This window comes from Cucurbita pepo, chromosome 3 (assembly GCF_057944985.1).
Source record: "Cucurbita pepo subsp. pepo isolate OVF chromosome 3, ASM5794498v1, whole genome shotgun sequence".
Lineage (NCBI taxonomy): Eukaryota > Viridiplantae > Streptophyta > Magnoliopsida > Cucurbitales > Cucurbitaceae > Cucurbita > Cucurbita pepo.
The window spans coordinates 15,810,418-15,827,723 of record NC_141800.1 but is presented as its reverse complement, the minus strand read 5'-3'; the positions used below and the strand labels follow the sequence as shown (position 1 = coordinate 15,827,723).

Below are 17,306 nucleotides of genomic sequence, written 5' to 3'. Positions count from 1 at the left end.
CCCTCCCTCTATAATTTCCTAGACCTCAATCTTCCATAGAGAGATTCTCTAAGAACATAAATGAAAGGCGATGTTTAATCAAATGGGGAAAAAGAATTATCTACATACAGGACAAATAACCCAAGTGGGCTTCTTTTCTTCTTCAACCTAACATTGCCCAACAATTTCTACCAAAATTCTTAGAATGCTAAGAGGTATTTTACAAGAATCTATAAAGGCGATATGTTGCGATTAAACCAGTCTGACAAGCGTCTAATTTTCTTCGACATGTCTTCGTTCTTAGCCACGAACGACTCGTAATTCGATAGCATTACCATGAAGTCGTGCTTCAAAGCTTCCAAGTTTCGGTAGTAATCGTTCTGTAATCTTTCCTGGATTATCTCAAGGCACAATGGTACAGGAAACCTATAAATGTACAAGAGGCAAAAATTACACTCATATCTTGAATCCCCATGAAGTTTATAGCAAAATGGATTATTTATTAACCTACCTGTTCTTGAATTGTGTCTTCCGTGAGAGAAGCATCAGATCTTGAATCCCATAACGGCCCTGACATTTTAAGGACAAAATCAGAACAAGATCATCATATGTATATAATCAGAAAACATAATAAACCTTGAACAACCAGACTACCTGCATAGGGGCCGACATTAATTGGTCGAAGGCAGTCGACAACTTTGCTTTGTTTTCGTCATCTATTCGAGGCTGTTCCCACTGCGTAACAATATCATAAAGCTCCCAAGGACTATGTAAATGTGGTTCTGCAGGATCACTCCTATACTTAATTGTGTACCTTTCCCAAGGACTTTCTGGAAACTCTGAAGATTTTGGCTGCACAGAGACAATCCGACCATCCCACCAACTACCATCTACTCCAACATCATTTTTCCACCACACTTTGCACTTGTCCCTGAATGTCCAATTCCTCTGCATTGCTGCTTCAAACCGAGTCCTTTCGACTAAGAAGTCAGGGAAACTAGTCAACTCGGGTAGGGTTAACTTGAAAGATTGGAGGTATACAGAGGAAACAGGATCTATGAACTTGAGTAGCATTTTACAGCAACTATCTCCGGAACCTGCAGAAGTTGAATAAACAAGCTCCACAACCTTACAGAACTCAACAGCTCGTATGGTTCCTCGGGTTGCGGTCCAAGGTCCCATGTCTTTTGTGTGACAGTAATTTGCACAACAGTGATCTATGTATTCCTGATGACCCTGTCAGTAAAGTATTCACATTTCATTAATAATCAATGAAAACCATAATTAGCACTAAATATTAAAATGAGTTTAAGAATCAGGCTGCAGGAAACCATCCATGATGTAGTTACCTGTCTCAGATATGCAACTTCATCTCCAAGTTGGGGAATATATCTCGAGCCACCCTCATGCGCAGGCATCATTAACCATGATCCTTTTCTGGCATATTGAACCGACTTTCTTCTATCTACAGGATTTAGGTCTTGAGTAAGACTACCCCTTCTGTTTCGAGTGGATCTGGATCCAACTGTCATCCTTGAGCTTGATCCCCACTCTTCACTTGGTATATGGGATCTGTTTGCAGGAAAATTTCCAGAACGTCTTGATTTCTGTTCAAGTTCTTGATCTTCATCTGATTTTAGATCATCACACACATTATTTGGATCATATGAGTCCTTGAACCTTAAAGATCGTGTCTTACGAAGCATACTTTTGTGATTGTTTGCTTCAGCAGACAGACCAATGTTGCCCAATGCATGTTCCCCCGAGTCACAACCGTTGCTTTCTATATTGCTCTTTCCTTTGTTCGACTTAGATCTTCTATAAACAGCAGTGTACATTTTGTTTGTCTCAACTGCTTGCAACTCTGATGAGTTACATAAGGTTGATATTGGTTTTTCATCCATCGCAGTGTCCATATCTTGTGGGCAATCATTTCTAAGATCAGAAAAGGCTTCATTCATGATAGTATCCTGCAGCCCATTCAGACGCCGTGGGCTTCCAGATACTGTATAGTATTCATCATTCTTCGAGTTTTCATCTAAGGATTCTATTTTGTGCTTCAAAGAATGTTCAGGATCCAAAGAACTACTCTTCAACCTTATCTTTGTACACATTGGTGCAATATTTTCAGTTTGCTCAGGAGCAGGAGTCCCATATTGTATTGATGTGGTTGCATCTGAAGAAAACATGAAATTCAAATTATTTGAATCATCATGATCATCACATGATTTGCTGTTGCTAACACATTTAAGCTCACCACCATTGACCATCTCAGGAGAGTGCCCAGAAGCATTATCATCGTCATCTTTCAAATTCGTCAGGGATACAGCATGTGTTTCATCTGCACAATAATTCTGTATCTTTGAATGGGGGGATGGTGCACCAAAATAATTTTCTCGTTCTAAATATTCATGAACAGTATTCTCATTTTCATTATGATCGCCATTGCGAAATGGACTAGATAATGCATATGCATCTAATCTTATGCGTTTGGACGATCGAACCTTGGACCCTCCCCATCTTATGTTCCCATTTGTGTAGACCTCAGTCAGATCAGAATGTCCATCAGTATTTCCAAATTGTCTCTCGGATCTCATAAGATTCTGACTGGTGTCAATAACTTCCTTTGGTGATCTTGATGATGAGCTAGCCACATCAGCCATGTTGGTGCAAGTAAGTGTTGTGTTTGAAGGAGGATCAACCTTATTTGGATTCTTAAGGGAGAATTTAAGGATCAACTTCTTTCTGTTTCCAGAATCTACACGAGATTCAGGAATGTCGAGAGGTTTTGTAATCAACTCAGCTTCATCAAGGAATACTTCTTTCCCTTTTGAATGTTTATTTCTGTTTTGCAATGACCTTTCATATTCATCACTCTCAATGTCTGAATCTTCTAATGTAGATTCACTTTCTGAGCAATCACCTCCCGACTCATATTCATCTTCTCCATCTGTACATTTTCCCTTAAACGATGATATCCAGTTGCGAGCATTACGTGCAGCCGCTCTTTGAGGTCTTAATGACTTAGATGCTGATTTCTTTTTGGATGCTCTATGGCCAGATTTTGACTTCCGATTTCTGGAATTCCTAACAGTATCACCTTCATACTCATCCATATTTCTTCTTTTAACACGCCTTCCTGAAGAAGTCATGACCTCCATCTGAAATATACGTGGAAAGAAAGAGTTCTATTTCAGAGGAAAAATATTTAAAAATGGAAATGGAACTTAATTGATGGAAATTAATATATTTAAAGCGAAGAGAAGGATTCATGGGAAGAAGATAACGATACTCACGTATGCTTTCTGTTTTTTCCTTTTTGACCTTCGAAGACCATCGTCAATCCCTGTGTCATCGGAGCTGCATTCTGAATCCGTTGAGCAGTTCGAATTTAGGCTTCTTTGCTCCCCACCAGTAGAGTAATCCTCGGTGACGTTATATTCCGAATCAGTATCATCGCTTTGTACTTCATTTTCTGGTCCCCAATCCATTGCATCCACAATCTCAGGCAATGGTTCAATCAACATGTCCAAGTCTGCCAAAGGCAGCAATTGGTAATCTGGGTCGAGATTGAAGTCAGGCCCAGTAGAAAGTTTTAGAGAAGAGGGACGCCACTCAAGACCCATAGCACCTAAACGTCTTTGCTGATATGCAGTCTGATAAGGTTCTGGATAAGGTATCATGCCTACAATTTTTCATCACACAAGCAGCAAACACAAAATGAATTAATAACAAGCTGAAACCATATACCAACATCAGTTGGAGTAGAGGGAAACCTGAGTCAGAAAGGAGATCTTGCAAATTCCGTCTGTAAGTACTGAGTTGGGTTTCCTGAATCCAATATTGGCTCAATCATAAGAAATAAAATAGAAGTAAAAAACAACAGAAAAGAAAAGAAACTATAATTTGATGAACCAGGTTATCACAGGCCAGCAGATATCACTTCATTACATGTTTAATAACAACATATCATACATAGTTTTCTTACTTGGTCAACTACATTGCCGAAAGGATCCTGAATAAGTGGGCGATAGTCACCAAGAAAGAACTGCAGTAAGGGCAAGACAATCAGTATTAGAAACATTAGCAAAACATATGATCATGAAGGAAGCAAAGCAGAGATCGACAAAATATTAATGAACTCAAGTACCTGATCATACTTGGCATCCTGTTGGGATTCTCCCTGCCCGGTGCTTAATATATATAGCTGCCCAACATCATCTGAAAGTATAATTGATGTCCCGTCTCTACAAAACAGAGACAAAACTAAGACACTATAGTATAAGCATGCATGAGGGATACATGGTAAAAAAGTAATCCCTCGCATTGAAATCATCTCAATATGAAGAACAGAACTAATCCATTTATACACAATCAGCTCAATAACATTATGATCACTATGATGAACCAATTACACGACAATTATAGCCATAGGAAAATATTGAATTTCTACAGCCCAATACTTGACTAAGATTGCCGAGCCTTTTAAATATCATCATCCTGCACCACTCAATCATAACTTCTAGATTCATTACATCCACCAAAGCATCTTGAAATTTCCAACCTTCAATATCAAGAAATAAACACTTCATACAGCTGATTGCAAAGCAAAGACCATGGAATCATCCAAACAACACAAATCTCAATGGTACCTTGGGTATCCAATAATCCAATCCTTCATAGCAACCCACTCAATCAGGCCCCTAAGTGATCAAAAGTTCTCCCCCAAAATTTTTTTTTAAAAAAAAAAGTATGAAGCACATTAAAGTGCTATAGCCATTGAAGCTTAGAACATGAAACACCATTAAAGAAAGCGGAAAAAGAAAAGAAAAAAAAAAAAACTAAACCTTCTTTAAATGCATAATAAACAAATGTAAATAATTATTTTGTACACGAAAAAGTATAGTATTATGAAAAATAATATAATGAAACTTTTAAAAATTAGAGCTTTGTAAGAGATTGTTTTAAAAAATAATGGTTATGGGGACACTTCGTAATTTCTCTTTAAAAAAAAAAAAAAAACAAATCATGCATTGAAAAGATACTGCTTTTACCCACATCATAATTTCCACATCCGTTTATCAACTGTCCCACACATTGATACAACTATGAAAAAACATTAAACATCACCTACATTGATGAAAAATAACAAGATGCACATCATGCCAGTATGCAGATTTCTTCCAGGAATGCATTCTAACCTCTCAAACATAAGTACATAAAACTACCAAACCATATCATTTCACGAGAGAAAATGCTTTCGCAAATGTGAAAACACTAAAACAGAGATAAATCAAGTATATGAGGATCAATTTGGCAACTTGCAATATGAACTTACGAAGAAAACTTCCCATCAACCAGTTTGAAATGAGAAATTTCATATATCCGAATTGGCGTGCCTTCCCAAATCTAGAATCAAGTAACATCATATGAAACGAAAGTCCTGGTGAAAAAGTAACAAATAGAAACTTCAACAAAAAACTGAAAGGAACCCAAAAACTCACATCCCAAACTATTGTTTTTCCATCGTATCCAGCACTCATAGCAATCCTTGGATTAAAAGGATGAACATCGAGTACATACGTCTGTCAGAGATATAAAGCAATCTTATCAGAACTTACAACTACAAAGTGGATATCTTAGGCCTCATAATGCATTAAGCAATGAATGACATATTTTCAAAAGATAGAAGCTGCTAATATTATTTTAGTATGGCTTTACTCTTCTTTTCTTCATTTCATGAGATGGATATATTAGCAATCCAATTTGCTACATAATTAGTGTGAAGTATTGCATTATTTAGTTTGGGAAAGATAGGTCCTCGTTATTTGTCCCAATCTTCTGAAGGTTAGTTATACAGGCCAGTCTTAACCAAAATATCTTCTGATTAAATTAGTCATAAAATATAAATTTAAGTCCATGTCCAAACCTGAAACAAAAATTACACGAAAGTCAGTCTGAGAGCCTGAAACATAAGTATACTGATGATCCTTAAGTCATAATATGCTGAACTGTTCTTGACATACAATTTTCTGCAAATAATTCACACCCCTCGAAGCAACCCCACCCTACACACACACACACACACACACAAAAGAACAAAACGCTCTGATCTTTAGTTTCATCCTTCTTCTTTATCATATCTAACAAATCATGTGGCAACAAAATCACCCAAATCAACATTTTTTTCAACACTGGAGTAACTAAAACAATGAAGCCTTGATTGGTTTAGCTCCAGCTAAAATGTAACTCCTCTTTCTCACAATTTTTTAAATAATTTCATCCACACTAGTTCCACCAGTTAACGATTTCCATAAAACCCTAGACAATAGAAAATACTTGAATGTTGTAATGACAAAAATGCAAGGATGAAATAAGGAAGTATCTTTATGGTACTATGACTAGATAGGACTTCATAAAAGCCAGTCCTAAACTTTCTAAAGGAGAAATATCATGTGAACATGTAAAACAAAAAAAATTGCAAATAAATAAACCACTTACAGATTCAGTATGACCCGTCAAAGAGTGCACTAAGCTGCCATCAGAGGCATTCCAAACACAAATTCTACAATCTGTACCACATAGGAAAAACTACTTAGGTTGAGAAATTTATAACTTATGCTCCTAAAGTTTACTAAACTGTTTGAGTTCCTAAGAATTTTTTACACAGACGTCCAGCAGTCTTACTACAAAAAAATTAACCATGAAAATGAAGTAATCCATCATTGATGATTAAAAAAACTGAGATTGCACTGACAGCAATATTGTTTATTCTCCCACAAGATAGAGTCATCAAAATTTGTACAAATACGTGCATGTGCATGTACATTAAAGTTTTAAATGCCGACATCTACGGACTCCTCTCATTGTAATTTCTTAGGGTTTAGGGACTCCTCTTATTTTTGTATTCTCATATGATCAATGAAATGATTATTTCTTCTTCAAAAAAAATATTCGGCCTCTAAGGTATAATATAAATGGATGGAAATGTAGATGAACATATCGACATGTAGAGAGAAATTTAAAACCATGGTGTGAACATGCATTTTGTGTGTGTGCACAAGAGAGATCTAGAAAACTATGGAGGTACATTTCGTGTGTGTGTGCGAGAGAGATCTAAAAAACTATGGAGGGTACTTGGAGAAAATTACAGAAACCATAGGAGAAAATACACCCAAAGATCACATGCTTAGATGTTTTATAGTGCATTATAAAGAATAACTAAAAGATTACCCTAATGATTGTTTCTTATTAAAAAAACAGATTACAATAATGATTTTTTTAATATAAATTTTGATATTTGAATTAAATATCTTTCTGATATCTTTTTCTACTCATGCCGATGTTAAAACTTAAAGTGACAAATGAAACCAGGGATATGTCATATTTAAAATCAATATTTTCTTTCAAGCTTCGAGCAGGTAACAAAAGAGACTTCAAAAAGGTATTCTACAGTATCTATATCTTTGATAATGAGGTAGAGAAAAAGCTGACCCATTATAGCTGCTAAGACAAAACGATTATCTAGGCTCCAAATTATCATATTTACACCACGAGGGGTAGGAAGAATCCTCTGACGAGGGCCGCCTCGGGCAGGTTGTGGGGGCATGGGTGGAGGAGGCACTTTTAAATGGTATGCACGGGTCCAGCGACCTACCTTCCCCTGAAACAAAAAATTGAAAGCAATGTACATTAAATATCAGAGAGGTATAAAAACTATGTTTTAGTAGATCCATAATAGAAAGTTACAAGAACCTCTTTCCCTCACATTAAGTAGGAAAACAGCAATAAAAGTAAGGAGTAACGTAAAAACTTACATGTGACCTCCGTGACCTTGGAACCCAAATAATTGCACTGCCATCACGAGAACAAGTAACTATGTTGTCATAAGTGAACCTGGAACCACATAAAGGAACTAACTTAGAATAAAAATGCTCGATAACAAAGGAAATATGCACAATCCATCTTTTACTTTACTTGACATGAATATGGATACCAATGGTCTCTCAATAGACTCTCCACCAATTAAGTGAAGAAATGAGTGGTTTTGACCCAATAATGCACCGAATGAGAATGAAATGAAAAATGCTCATGTAAAAGCAAACAATATATATAATGAGATATTTTATGGCCTACATATGTAACTCAGAGAAGTACTTTTGACCAAGCATGCTGAGCAAACTTGGAAGTACCAAAACCTTAAATAGGACTACAAAAAAATTTGAAAAGAGACTTGGACGGAAAAAATTCAAATCAAATATAATAGGCGTTGAAAAATAAAATAAGCAAAAAGCAGATGAAACTATCAGCAGTCATTGACAATAGCGTCCTCTAAACAGTTATATCCTCTAGCTCTAAACATTTTTCCCACCAGATGTAACAACACGCACCAGGAGTTTTTGAACTTGTGAACATTGTCTTCCTTCACAATGTCAGTAGTTGTAAATCTTGATGCTACGGCACATCCACTGCAGAAATATAGCAAGAGTAGATTAGCTTGAAGCTTTTAATAATATATAAGAACCTATAGAATAAGAGGATCTGACCTGAATTGCACATAATTGACATCATTCTCATGGCCAGCTAACACATCAATCTCGTGGTTTGGTTGGTCTGGGTTATCATTGTTTCCTTTACAGGCACTCCAAACCTGCTTGGTAAAAGATCATATGAAGATTAGTTAATAAACCATACCTGCTTTGCCTATAGGAACTTATCCTTGCTTCAAAGTTTAAAAGCTACGCATGAAAATCATTCAAGGGCTTAAAGAGGGTGAAGATACTATTTGAAGAAAACTAGTAATCTTACCCTTGCTAGAGTGTCAGAACTACCAGTAACAAAAATAGTGCCACAAGCATTAAATGCACAGCAAAATATTTGATGACTCTGAGGAAGAGTACTCGCAGAAGAGCCACCATTTCTTGCTGCAGCGAAAAAAATATTGCAAAATAAGTGTTAGGCAAACAAGATATCAATGATATCAATAATAACAAAAAATCAGCCAACCAGTCACAGAGTCCAAAGGCCTTGGAACATAAATACGAGGAGCATTCTGAGAAGAGCTCCGAGCATCCCATAACCTACACGTTCCATCATCTGACGATCTGCATGAAATAGAGAAAGCTTACAGAGTGATTTCATACGAAACGCACACATGTTTCATTTTCTAGTGGTTATATGCAAAAATTGTGTTAAGACAAATAAAATACAACATTGCATCTAACAAGTTCTTCATAAGGGAACCTGAGCGGTACAAGCAAAACAAAATTTGGACTACTTGCCATATGAAACACAGAGTAGATACAATCTACCACAAGAGGAAAGCATTGGCTATCAATTTATGCATCTGTCTCTCAAAAGACAGACAGCAGCCCCACATCTTTTGTGTTAAAGTTATGAAAGCCATGACATTTGAAAATTGATGCTTATGTCATTGGACAATGGTCCTACATGTGTCATCCGGAGAGAAAGTCTGCTTCTTGTTTGTAAAAAAAAACAATAAAAAGGAAAAACAAAACTTCATTGACTAAGCTAAATGGTGAAAAGGAATCAGCCTTACGAAAGAAGCTGATAGGCAGCTCTGGGACTAAAGGCAATTGCAGTAACAGCACCAGTATGTCCTCGTAAGACTGAAATTGGCAGCCCATCAGGCAAACGCCACTGTAATAAACCACAAGGGAAAACAAGTAAAGGTTGGTTTTCACAATATAAAAGTAAACAGAAATGAATCTGTCAGCAAAGTGAACTTACAACACGAATAACAAAATCATTTGAAGATGACGCCACCACAGCATTGTTAGAACTTACAGCAAGGTCAGTGATATCACCCTTTTGAAGAACAAAATACAGCAACATATAAGCACACTCTATTCAAGAAATTCTGAAATCTGCCAGTATTCTACTCCAAAAAATTAAATCACACCTCATGTCCTCGGCAGCTTGCCAAGCAATATGCAGTTTCCATTGACCAAATCTTTACAAGGCGATCATCTGAACCAGTTATAACATACCTTCCCATGCGATCAAAACTTGCTGTCAAAAGTGAAATGAAAAATGAATCATTGCCTAAGCAAGGAAATAATATGAACCAGTGGTTGGCTCAGGTGGATGGGATGGTATTTGTGGGTATTTTAATCGACCCTGAGGAGATAAAATAATATGCGGGGGGAAGCAACTGAGAGCCGTTTCTTTATGAATAACCAAACTTTTTTTTAGAACAAATGAAAGAAGCAATTGAAAGTTAGTTGATTACCACCTCAATTATACGCTCAGAACCTCATTAGTAGAAACTGTATACACAATGTTAGCGTCATTCTCTCCTATAACTAATTTCCTTAATGTTAAAATTTTTTGTAGGGAACTGATATATTACTCAAGCTCAGATCAAAGATAGACTTCGCAGGGACTTGCACCTCCAGATTTGACAATCTTGAATGAAGATCAGGTTGGTGCTTCCATGAGTGGGCATTGGATCGGTCTCTTCTCCACAATCAAAACCAAAAGGGTTTTCAAGCTAAAAATCCAGTGGGCCTCGAGATAGGAGTTCCATGCTTTTGATGTTACTTGATTCTAGATTTGATGGTACTTGACACCTAGTGATTAGTGTCCCGTTAATGTTGCTGTGCTTCCATCCCATCAGTCATTCCAAACTAAGAATGGAGTTGTGACTAACCTTGCAGGTAGCTCTTTCACTTATATGCTTGGTAAGTTTCAGGAGTTCCATGGGGATTTCCCTATTAGCATCCAAGATAGAGATACCTTCAATGTAGCATAGAGAGAGTCAATCTTGAATTTTTACTCTTTCAGATTTGGGCTATGGTGTTGAAAGAGAGTAGAGTTGCAGAGGTAGTTGTTGAATCACCACAAAACCAAAAAGCTTAAGTTGATGGGTTATGATAAATTGAGTCCTATATCAATACTTTTACACTCCTCTTGTACAATAAAATGTTTTGTCTCTTGTTCCAAAAAAAAACTTTTACACTCCCACTCACTCATGGACTTGGTGAATAACTCGTCCTCCTCTCTTTGAACTATGGGATGTTTTTGGTTCTTTTTGTGCTTTTAGAAAACCTAACAAGTGAATCAATAAAGGAAATGATTTTATAAGGGTTCGAACACAAGATCTCCTGCTTCTTATACCATCTTAAGTCATCACTAAACCCAAAAAACTCAAGTGGATGGGTCATAGTAAATTTAGTCCTGTATCAATACTTCAACAATAGCATAATAAGATACACTACTGGAAAAGAGAGAGACAATAAGGTACTTCCAAGCTAAGTATCCTCCCAAAATTTGATATTGAGGTCATTTTTCAACTTCAAATGAATTTTATAAATAATGAGGACTTCTATAATCCAGATGTCCTCCCCTCCTATAGCTTTTTGAAAGTTTAACACCATGAACATCGGGACACTAATCACTAGGTGGCCACAGTAACTTTTATCCGAACGGAAATGTTCCCCATGGCAAAACAGCAACTCCATTGAACATGGAAGACAAGTTTTTGTTTGGAAAAAGATCACTGATCCTCAAGCCACCAGAAAGAGAAACAGATGCATGCCAAATATAGAAATAAATAAATAAACAAAACCCAAGAAGGAGACAAACTAAAGAAAAGGGCTCCAACGTAGCACGATCAAAACTAGTTCCTTCTCCATTACTGCATATCAAATATATCATTAGAGCTTTTGTTTCAACCTTTTCATCAACAATTAGCTTGCTGTTGTCTTCTTTACCTTATATAGGTCTTTAGTTGTATTCGTCAAGAAGACTTTCCAGCTAGGTCCTGAAAGGCTTGTGAGTTCTATTACTTCTGACGATACTTTTTTTAATTTATGGGAGAATTGTAAAGCTACCCATTCCTCCACATGTTAGTAACTTCACTTGAAAGAACCATGGCTCCAGAAGAAGTTATCAATCTCAGATTTGATAAACGGTGTGAGGTGGTTCTTAAACAGTCTCATAGCTCTACACTTTTAACCAGGAATAGCACCCATCTGATTGCCAATCTCAAAGAGAGAAAGTGTAACGGCCCAAGCCCACCGCTAGCAAATGTCCTCTTTGGGCTTTCCTTTTCGGGTTTACCCTCAAGGTTTTTAAAACGCGTCTGCTAGGGAAAGGTTTCCACACCCTTATAAAGGGTGTTTCGTTCTTCTCCCCAACCGATGTGGGATCTCATAATCCACCCCCCTTCAGGGCCCAACGTCCTCGCTGGCACTCGTTCCTTTCTCCAATCGATGTGGGACCCCCACCAAATCCACCCCTTATTGGCACACTGCCTCGCGTCTAACCCCCATTCAGGGAACAACCTCCTCGCTGGCACATCACCCAGTGTCTGGCTCTAATACCATTTGTAACGGCTCAAGCCCACCGCTAGCAGATATTGTTCTCTTTGGGCTTTCCTTTTCGGGCTTGCTCTCAAGGTTTTTAAAACGCGTCTGCTTGGGAAAGATTTCCCCACCCTTATAAAGGGTGTTTCGTTCTCCTCCCCAACAATGTGAGATCTCACATAAAGGTCCTCCATTAAATTGTTGAAACTTCTAATGGAAGACCACCTAGGTTCTCCACCCCTGATTTTCATGATTCTCAGGTTGAATATCTCTTTCGACCAAACTTCCAACTAGTCACCAGTGTTTGGTTAATGATTAAAGAGAGAGCTGAAAAGTTGTAAACCAAACATTTCTGAGGTCTTGGTGCAAGTTTAGTAACCAGCAATACAGGATATTGAATATTGAATATTTTGTAGATTCCTGATGGCATGTGGTCAAATGAGGCAAATTCTCATGAGATTAAACGAGATGTAAATAAGCTATCTCAGACATTCACACTAAGGAGAAAAATCAAGTAGCAAAGAAATTAAACTGTAGCTCATTTTCCTTATGATAAAAAGTTACCACAATAAACAGCATTACGATGCCCTCGTAGCCTCTTTATGTTTTGCATTTTCTGCACCATTGTTGATGGCTTAGCAATTGCATAACATGCTGCACGCACAGAAGGAGCACGTTGATGTCGGGAGAAACCACCTCCAATTTCTCTCAAACTTAATCCACGAACAGAATCAGCTTTCATATGAGGCCAACGCATGTGGGATGGGGGACCACTTGGTTTGCCAACTCCATCATGTTTATCATCTGGGAATCAAGAATTTTCCATATAAAATAAATGGACAGCAGTAGCTCCACAAAACAAAAAACAGAATAGTAAGTCTAAAACTTCCACGTAACTAATTGGACAGTGACCAAACACAGTATAAGAATGCATCGTTGGTATAATAACCTAAACACACTTCACTAATGGTATCCAATAATTCCTGTACACAGCATAACATAATAACAGTTTGACAAGGACAATGTGCAAGCAAATATCACTTACAGCTCAGAAGTGAAAATGTGCCCGTTCCCAATAACGTAGGTACGTCCGCTGCATTTGGAGCAATTGCACCACTCATACCCCTAGATGGAGGGGCCTTGTTAAGCATCAATTGCTTCAAAAGTTTTATCAGGTGATTCTTATCGACATGTGGATACCTTTAAGGGTAACAACAACATAAGAAAAATCATTCCATGTATACGAAAAGTAACAATACAAGATAGATGCCTTTGCGTGCACTGAATCAAATTCAATAATGAACTATGGAAGAAGTAAGTACCAAATGCACGGTGTTTTATCCCTTCTCTCTTTCAATAAGTAATAGGATTTTTATTAGTAATCTTAGGGCCAAAATTCCCATCACCGTCCCCAAAAGAAAAGTTTCAAGAGAAGGACACAAAAACAGCCTAAGACATCAATTTCAAAAGCCCCCCTCCAGAGGGAGAGAGTGAATGGTCAATAACAAAGCAACAAAATGTTCTAAACCTTACATCTCCCACATGAAGAGACTTTCATTTCTTAAATGAGGAAGTCACTTTCGGAAAGAACAACAAAACTTCAGAGTAGAAAACCCACACAAGATTCAACTTGAGAACATTCAGAAAACAAATTAGAAGAGCCACACAGGGAAATGGGACCCAAATAGCTGAACAGAATTAGAAGCTTTAATACCAAAAACACTTACTGTTGTGCTCCAACCAAAGCTAAAGTAATGCAAAACTGATTGTTTTGATCTGTTAGGATCCGTACCTAAAAAACTTAAGCAATGCTAATTGATTAACAATAAGAGATGCATACCTCTCCACTAAGTGTTGGTAACTTAATGGAAATGACAAGCCATCGTCATTTTCATGCCCACTATGCATCCCATTTCTTGAATACCAAGCATGATATCGTCGGGGTAAAAGCTGATTTTCAAAAAGCTCATCCCAGAGCAGCCCACAAGTTCTACGACATGGCCCAGATGAAAGAAAGTGCATAATAAGAAAATAAACTTCTCTAGGGTCAATTTCTACATCAGGCTCCAACGTCTGGTTAGTCTCAGGTTCTTCAAATTGAGCTTGCTCATGCACCTTAGCGGGAAAACTTGAATGTTTCAAGTTAATAGAAGGTGTAGCACCACAAACAAACTTCCGAAGAGCCATATTAGTCATAGAACCTACAAGTAGGAAAAACCAAACATTCATCAATATACATTTAAAAATCAAATACTTGGCCAAATCAACATTTTTAATATGAAACAGTAACCATTTATTGATACGATGAAATAGGACGTAAAAGTTCATACCAGATAATATCGACACAAAAAATACCTCCATTGAATTGTGATAGTAGATAAACTGCAATTACAAAAAGGAGACAATTTGCTCCAAATGATAGCTAAAAAAGACGTGGATTCGATAAAATAATTGACATCACAGTTTATCCATGAAAATGTGAGTGTTGCGTTCCAACCAAAGATTCTAAAGGAAAACACGAACATGAAAAAGCCAAAGGAATATTGTCGAAAGTTAAAAATAAAAAATATAAAAAAATCTCTGAAACACATTTTTTAAAGAGTTACATTAGCAAGAGAAATATTATAAGGAAAATAAGGCAGTATATCCTTCATTTGGCTTAACCTTCTGTTTTTTCTTTAACAAGAACAAACTTTTCATTGATAAATGAAACAATAGAAATAGTGTTAAAAGATACAAACTTCCAAAAGGGGTGAAAAGAGAAACAAACACCCAAATAACAAACAAAACCCCAAATATTATAGTGACCATCTAAGAAGCTCTAGAGTCATCTAGAAGGTGATCCCATGACTTTGAAATGAAAAATATTTCTTCATCCCCCTGGTTGATTTTCCACTCGAGGAGCTCTATAGTGACCACCTAAGAAGCAGAAACACTATAGTTTGTCTATGGACACTTAGACACTATGACACTTGTTGAACATGCATAAACACTTGTTAGTGCAGTAGATGCGTTAAACATTAGTGTACAAAGTCAAAATAGGTCCAACATTTGTTAGACGTGCACGAACATTTGTTAAGTATACTGAATCGACGCATATATGAAAAAATGAAAAAATTAAAGATCGATAGTGAACTACATCAAACTAATTTTTAAGCATACCGACTTTGAATTATCTTCCAGCATAAAAATGATATATATTTTAATAAATGTGTCCTTGTCGTGTCCGCATCCTAAATTTTTAAAAAATGATGTGTCATCGTATTAATGTTGTGTCATATCCATATCTTGTGTCTGTAAATGTGTTTCTTCGGCAACCATCTTATAATACTAAAACCACCACCAATATACCAAGGAGTATTTAGTATTTTGAACAAATTGAATTGTAAAAACCACAGAAAACCAAATGCTATCTATTTTATAAAAAAAATCAAACTTCACGCCTCTTCCTCTTGCTTTATAAACTCATTCTCTCTAGCCTGTAATTTTCTTACTTTGGTTTTCATAATCACGGTCAAACCCAGATGAATTCCTTGTCCTGAAACATCTTCCTCCAAGCCCTCCTCTTTCACCGCAAAACCCCTCTCAATCCGTGTCCCGCTCAAGGAAATCAATGAAAAAACTGGCAAAGAAAGCATTACTCTCGAGCCATATCCATCTGGAGTAAGTTGAGAAAAAATTGTCCCTCACGAGCCATGTCCTCCAGTTCTCTCCCAAATTATCAAAGGCAGAGCGAAGCTCTTGAAGAGAAAATCATGTTGGCGATGGGGAGATGTGAGAAAGTGAGAGAGAACTGGTAATAATGCAGCTATAGCATAATACCAAAGAGTACGAGGAAACACCAAATCCAAAGTGAATGTGAATTATATTATGAAGCTAAGCCAAAAGAATCGCATACCAAAGTAATCAATCGAAGAAAAGAAAACCCAGACCTACTGAACTGAAGGAGTCACAGAATCCATCAAGATGGTTAGTCCCAGAAACTCAGAAATTATTTTCTGCACCTACGAAATCCTGACCTATCAAAATCCATTATGCATTGTTGTTCCATTCCGTAAACTCTAATTCAGTTTCATAGAAACTTCCACAGGACAATTTAACTAGAGAACAAGAAACATACACAATTTCATCATACCAAATTCAAAACACGCCCACACAATGAACAAGCCCTACCCCGAAACATTTACGAACACAAAATCTGCCATTTAATAAGTACCTTCAATGGAGTTAGCTGCAAATTCCCAACAAAACTTCTACGGCGAACAACTGCATCTCAGCTTCTGAGAGTGGTGGATATGGATCACGAAACTCAAAAAAATAATTGCAGTGATGAGATTTCGAAACGAATGGGATAGAATGGAACCTATAGAGCGTGGCGAAGGACGAAGAATATAGGTTTAGATTCATGGAGCTCCGAAATTTTCATTGGGAATTTGTGTAGAGAGTTGGTTCTTCTTATATTTTCTTTTCTTTTTTTTCTTCCTTTTTCCTTTCAGTCCACAGGAAAAAGAGAGCAATACAGAAACAGCGAGACGAATATAAAGGAAATGGGAAGAAAATAAAGAACAAACCTTATAGCCAACTTCGTTCAGTCGCTTCGAGGCGGTCCATCGCCCCATCCGACGTCGTTTAATGTTTTTATATGAACGACGCCGTTTCGAACCCTGTGGACTTCATTACTATTTTATTAAAAAACGGATTATATAACAATTATTGATAGTTTTCTCGTAATTAATATTTTTTTAGGTAATTTTCTTTTTCTTTATTTGATTTTATCGAATTAAATAAATGTTAAAGTTAACCAGTTATATATATAGTACCAAGGAGTGCGTTCGGTTGGGAAAATCTTTTGAAAGTAACTAGTGGTCTGGGTTGGATTTGATAGTTCAAATTGGTCCTATCTATGATCAGGATGAAGCTTGGGTGAATCTAACTGGAGGTCCGAACCAACTGATGTTGAAGAATTAGTGGATGAGTTGTGGTTAGAGGTGAAATGTC

At 37.0% G+C, this 17,306-nt stretch overlaps 1 protein-coding gene across 1 annotated transcript; it reads right to left on the bottom strand.

The window, feature by feature from the left end:
• Window positions 1-57: 57 nt before the first annotated feature.
• Window positions 58-16,849, bottom strand: LOC111790339 (uncharacterized). Its single transcript, XM_087121997.1, has 25 exons — window positions 16,525-16,849; window positions 14,639-14,690; window positions 14,149-14,509; window positions 13,354-13,508; window positions 12,873-13,112; window positions 9,902-10,011; window positions 9,730-9,807; window positions 9,539-9,639; window positions 8,986-9,083; window positions 8,788-8,903; window positions 8,526-8,629; window positions 8,370-8,447; window positions 7,797-7,875; window positions 7,474-7,642; window positions 6,481-6,551; window positions 5,484-5,564; window positions 5,318-5,388; window positions 4,130-4,226; window positions 3,968-4,027; window positions 3,756-3,810; window positions 3,276-3,664; window positions 1,329-3,140; window positions 634-1,215; window positions 491-549; window positions 58-405 (listed from the first exon to the last, which is right to left on the bottom strand). The coding sequence occupies exons 2-25, from the start codon at window positions 14,667-14,669 to the stop codon at window positions 210-212; spliced, it is 5,193 nt and encodes a 1,730-aa protein (XP_086978123.1). The 5' UTR covers window positions 14,670-14,690; window positions 16,525-16,849; the 3' UTR covers window positions 58-209.
• Window positions 16,850-17,306: the final 457 nt, after the last annotated feature.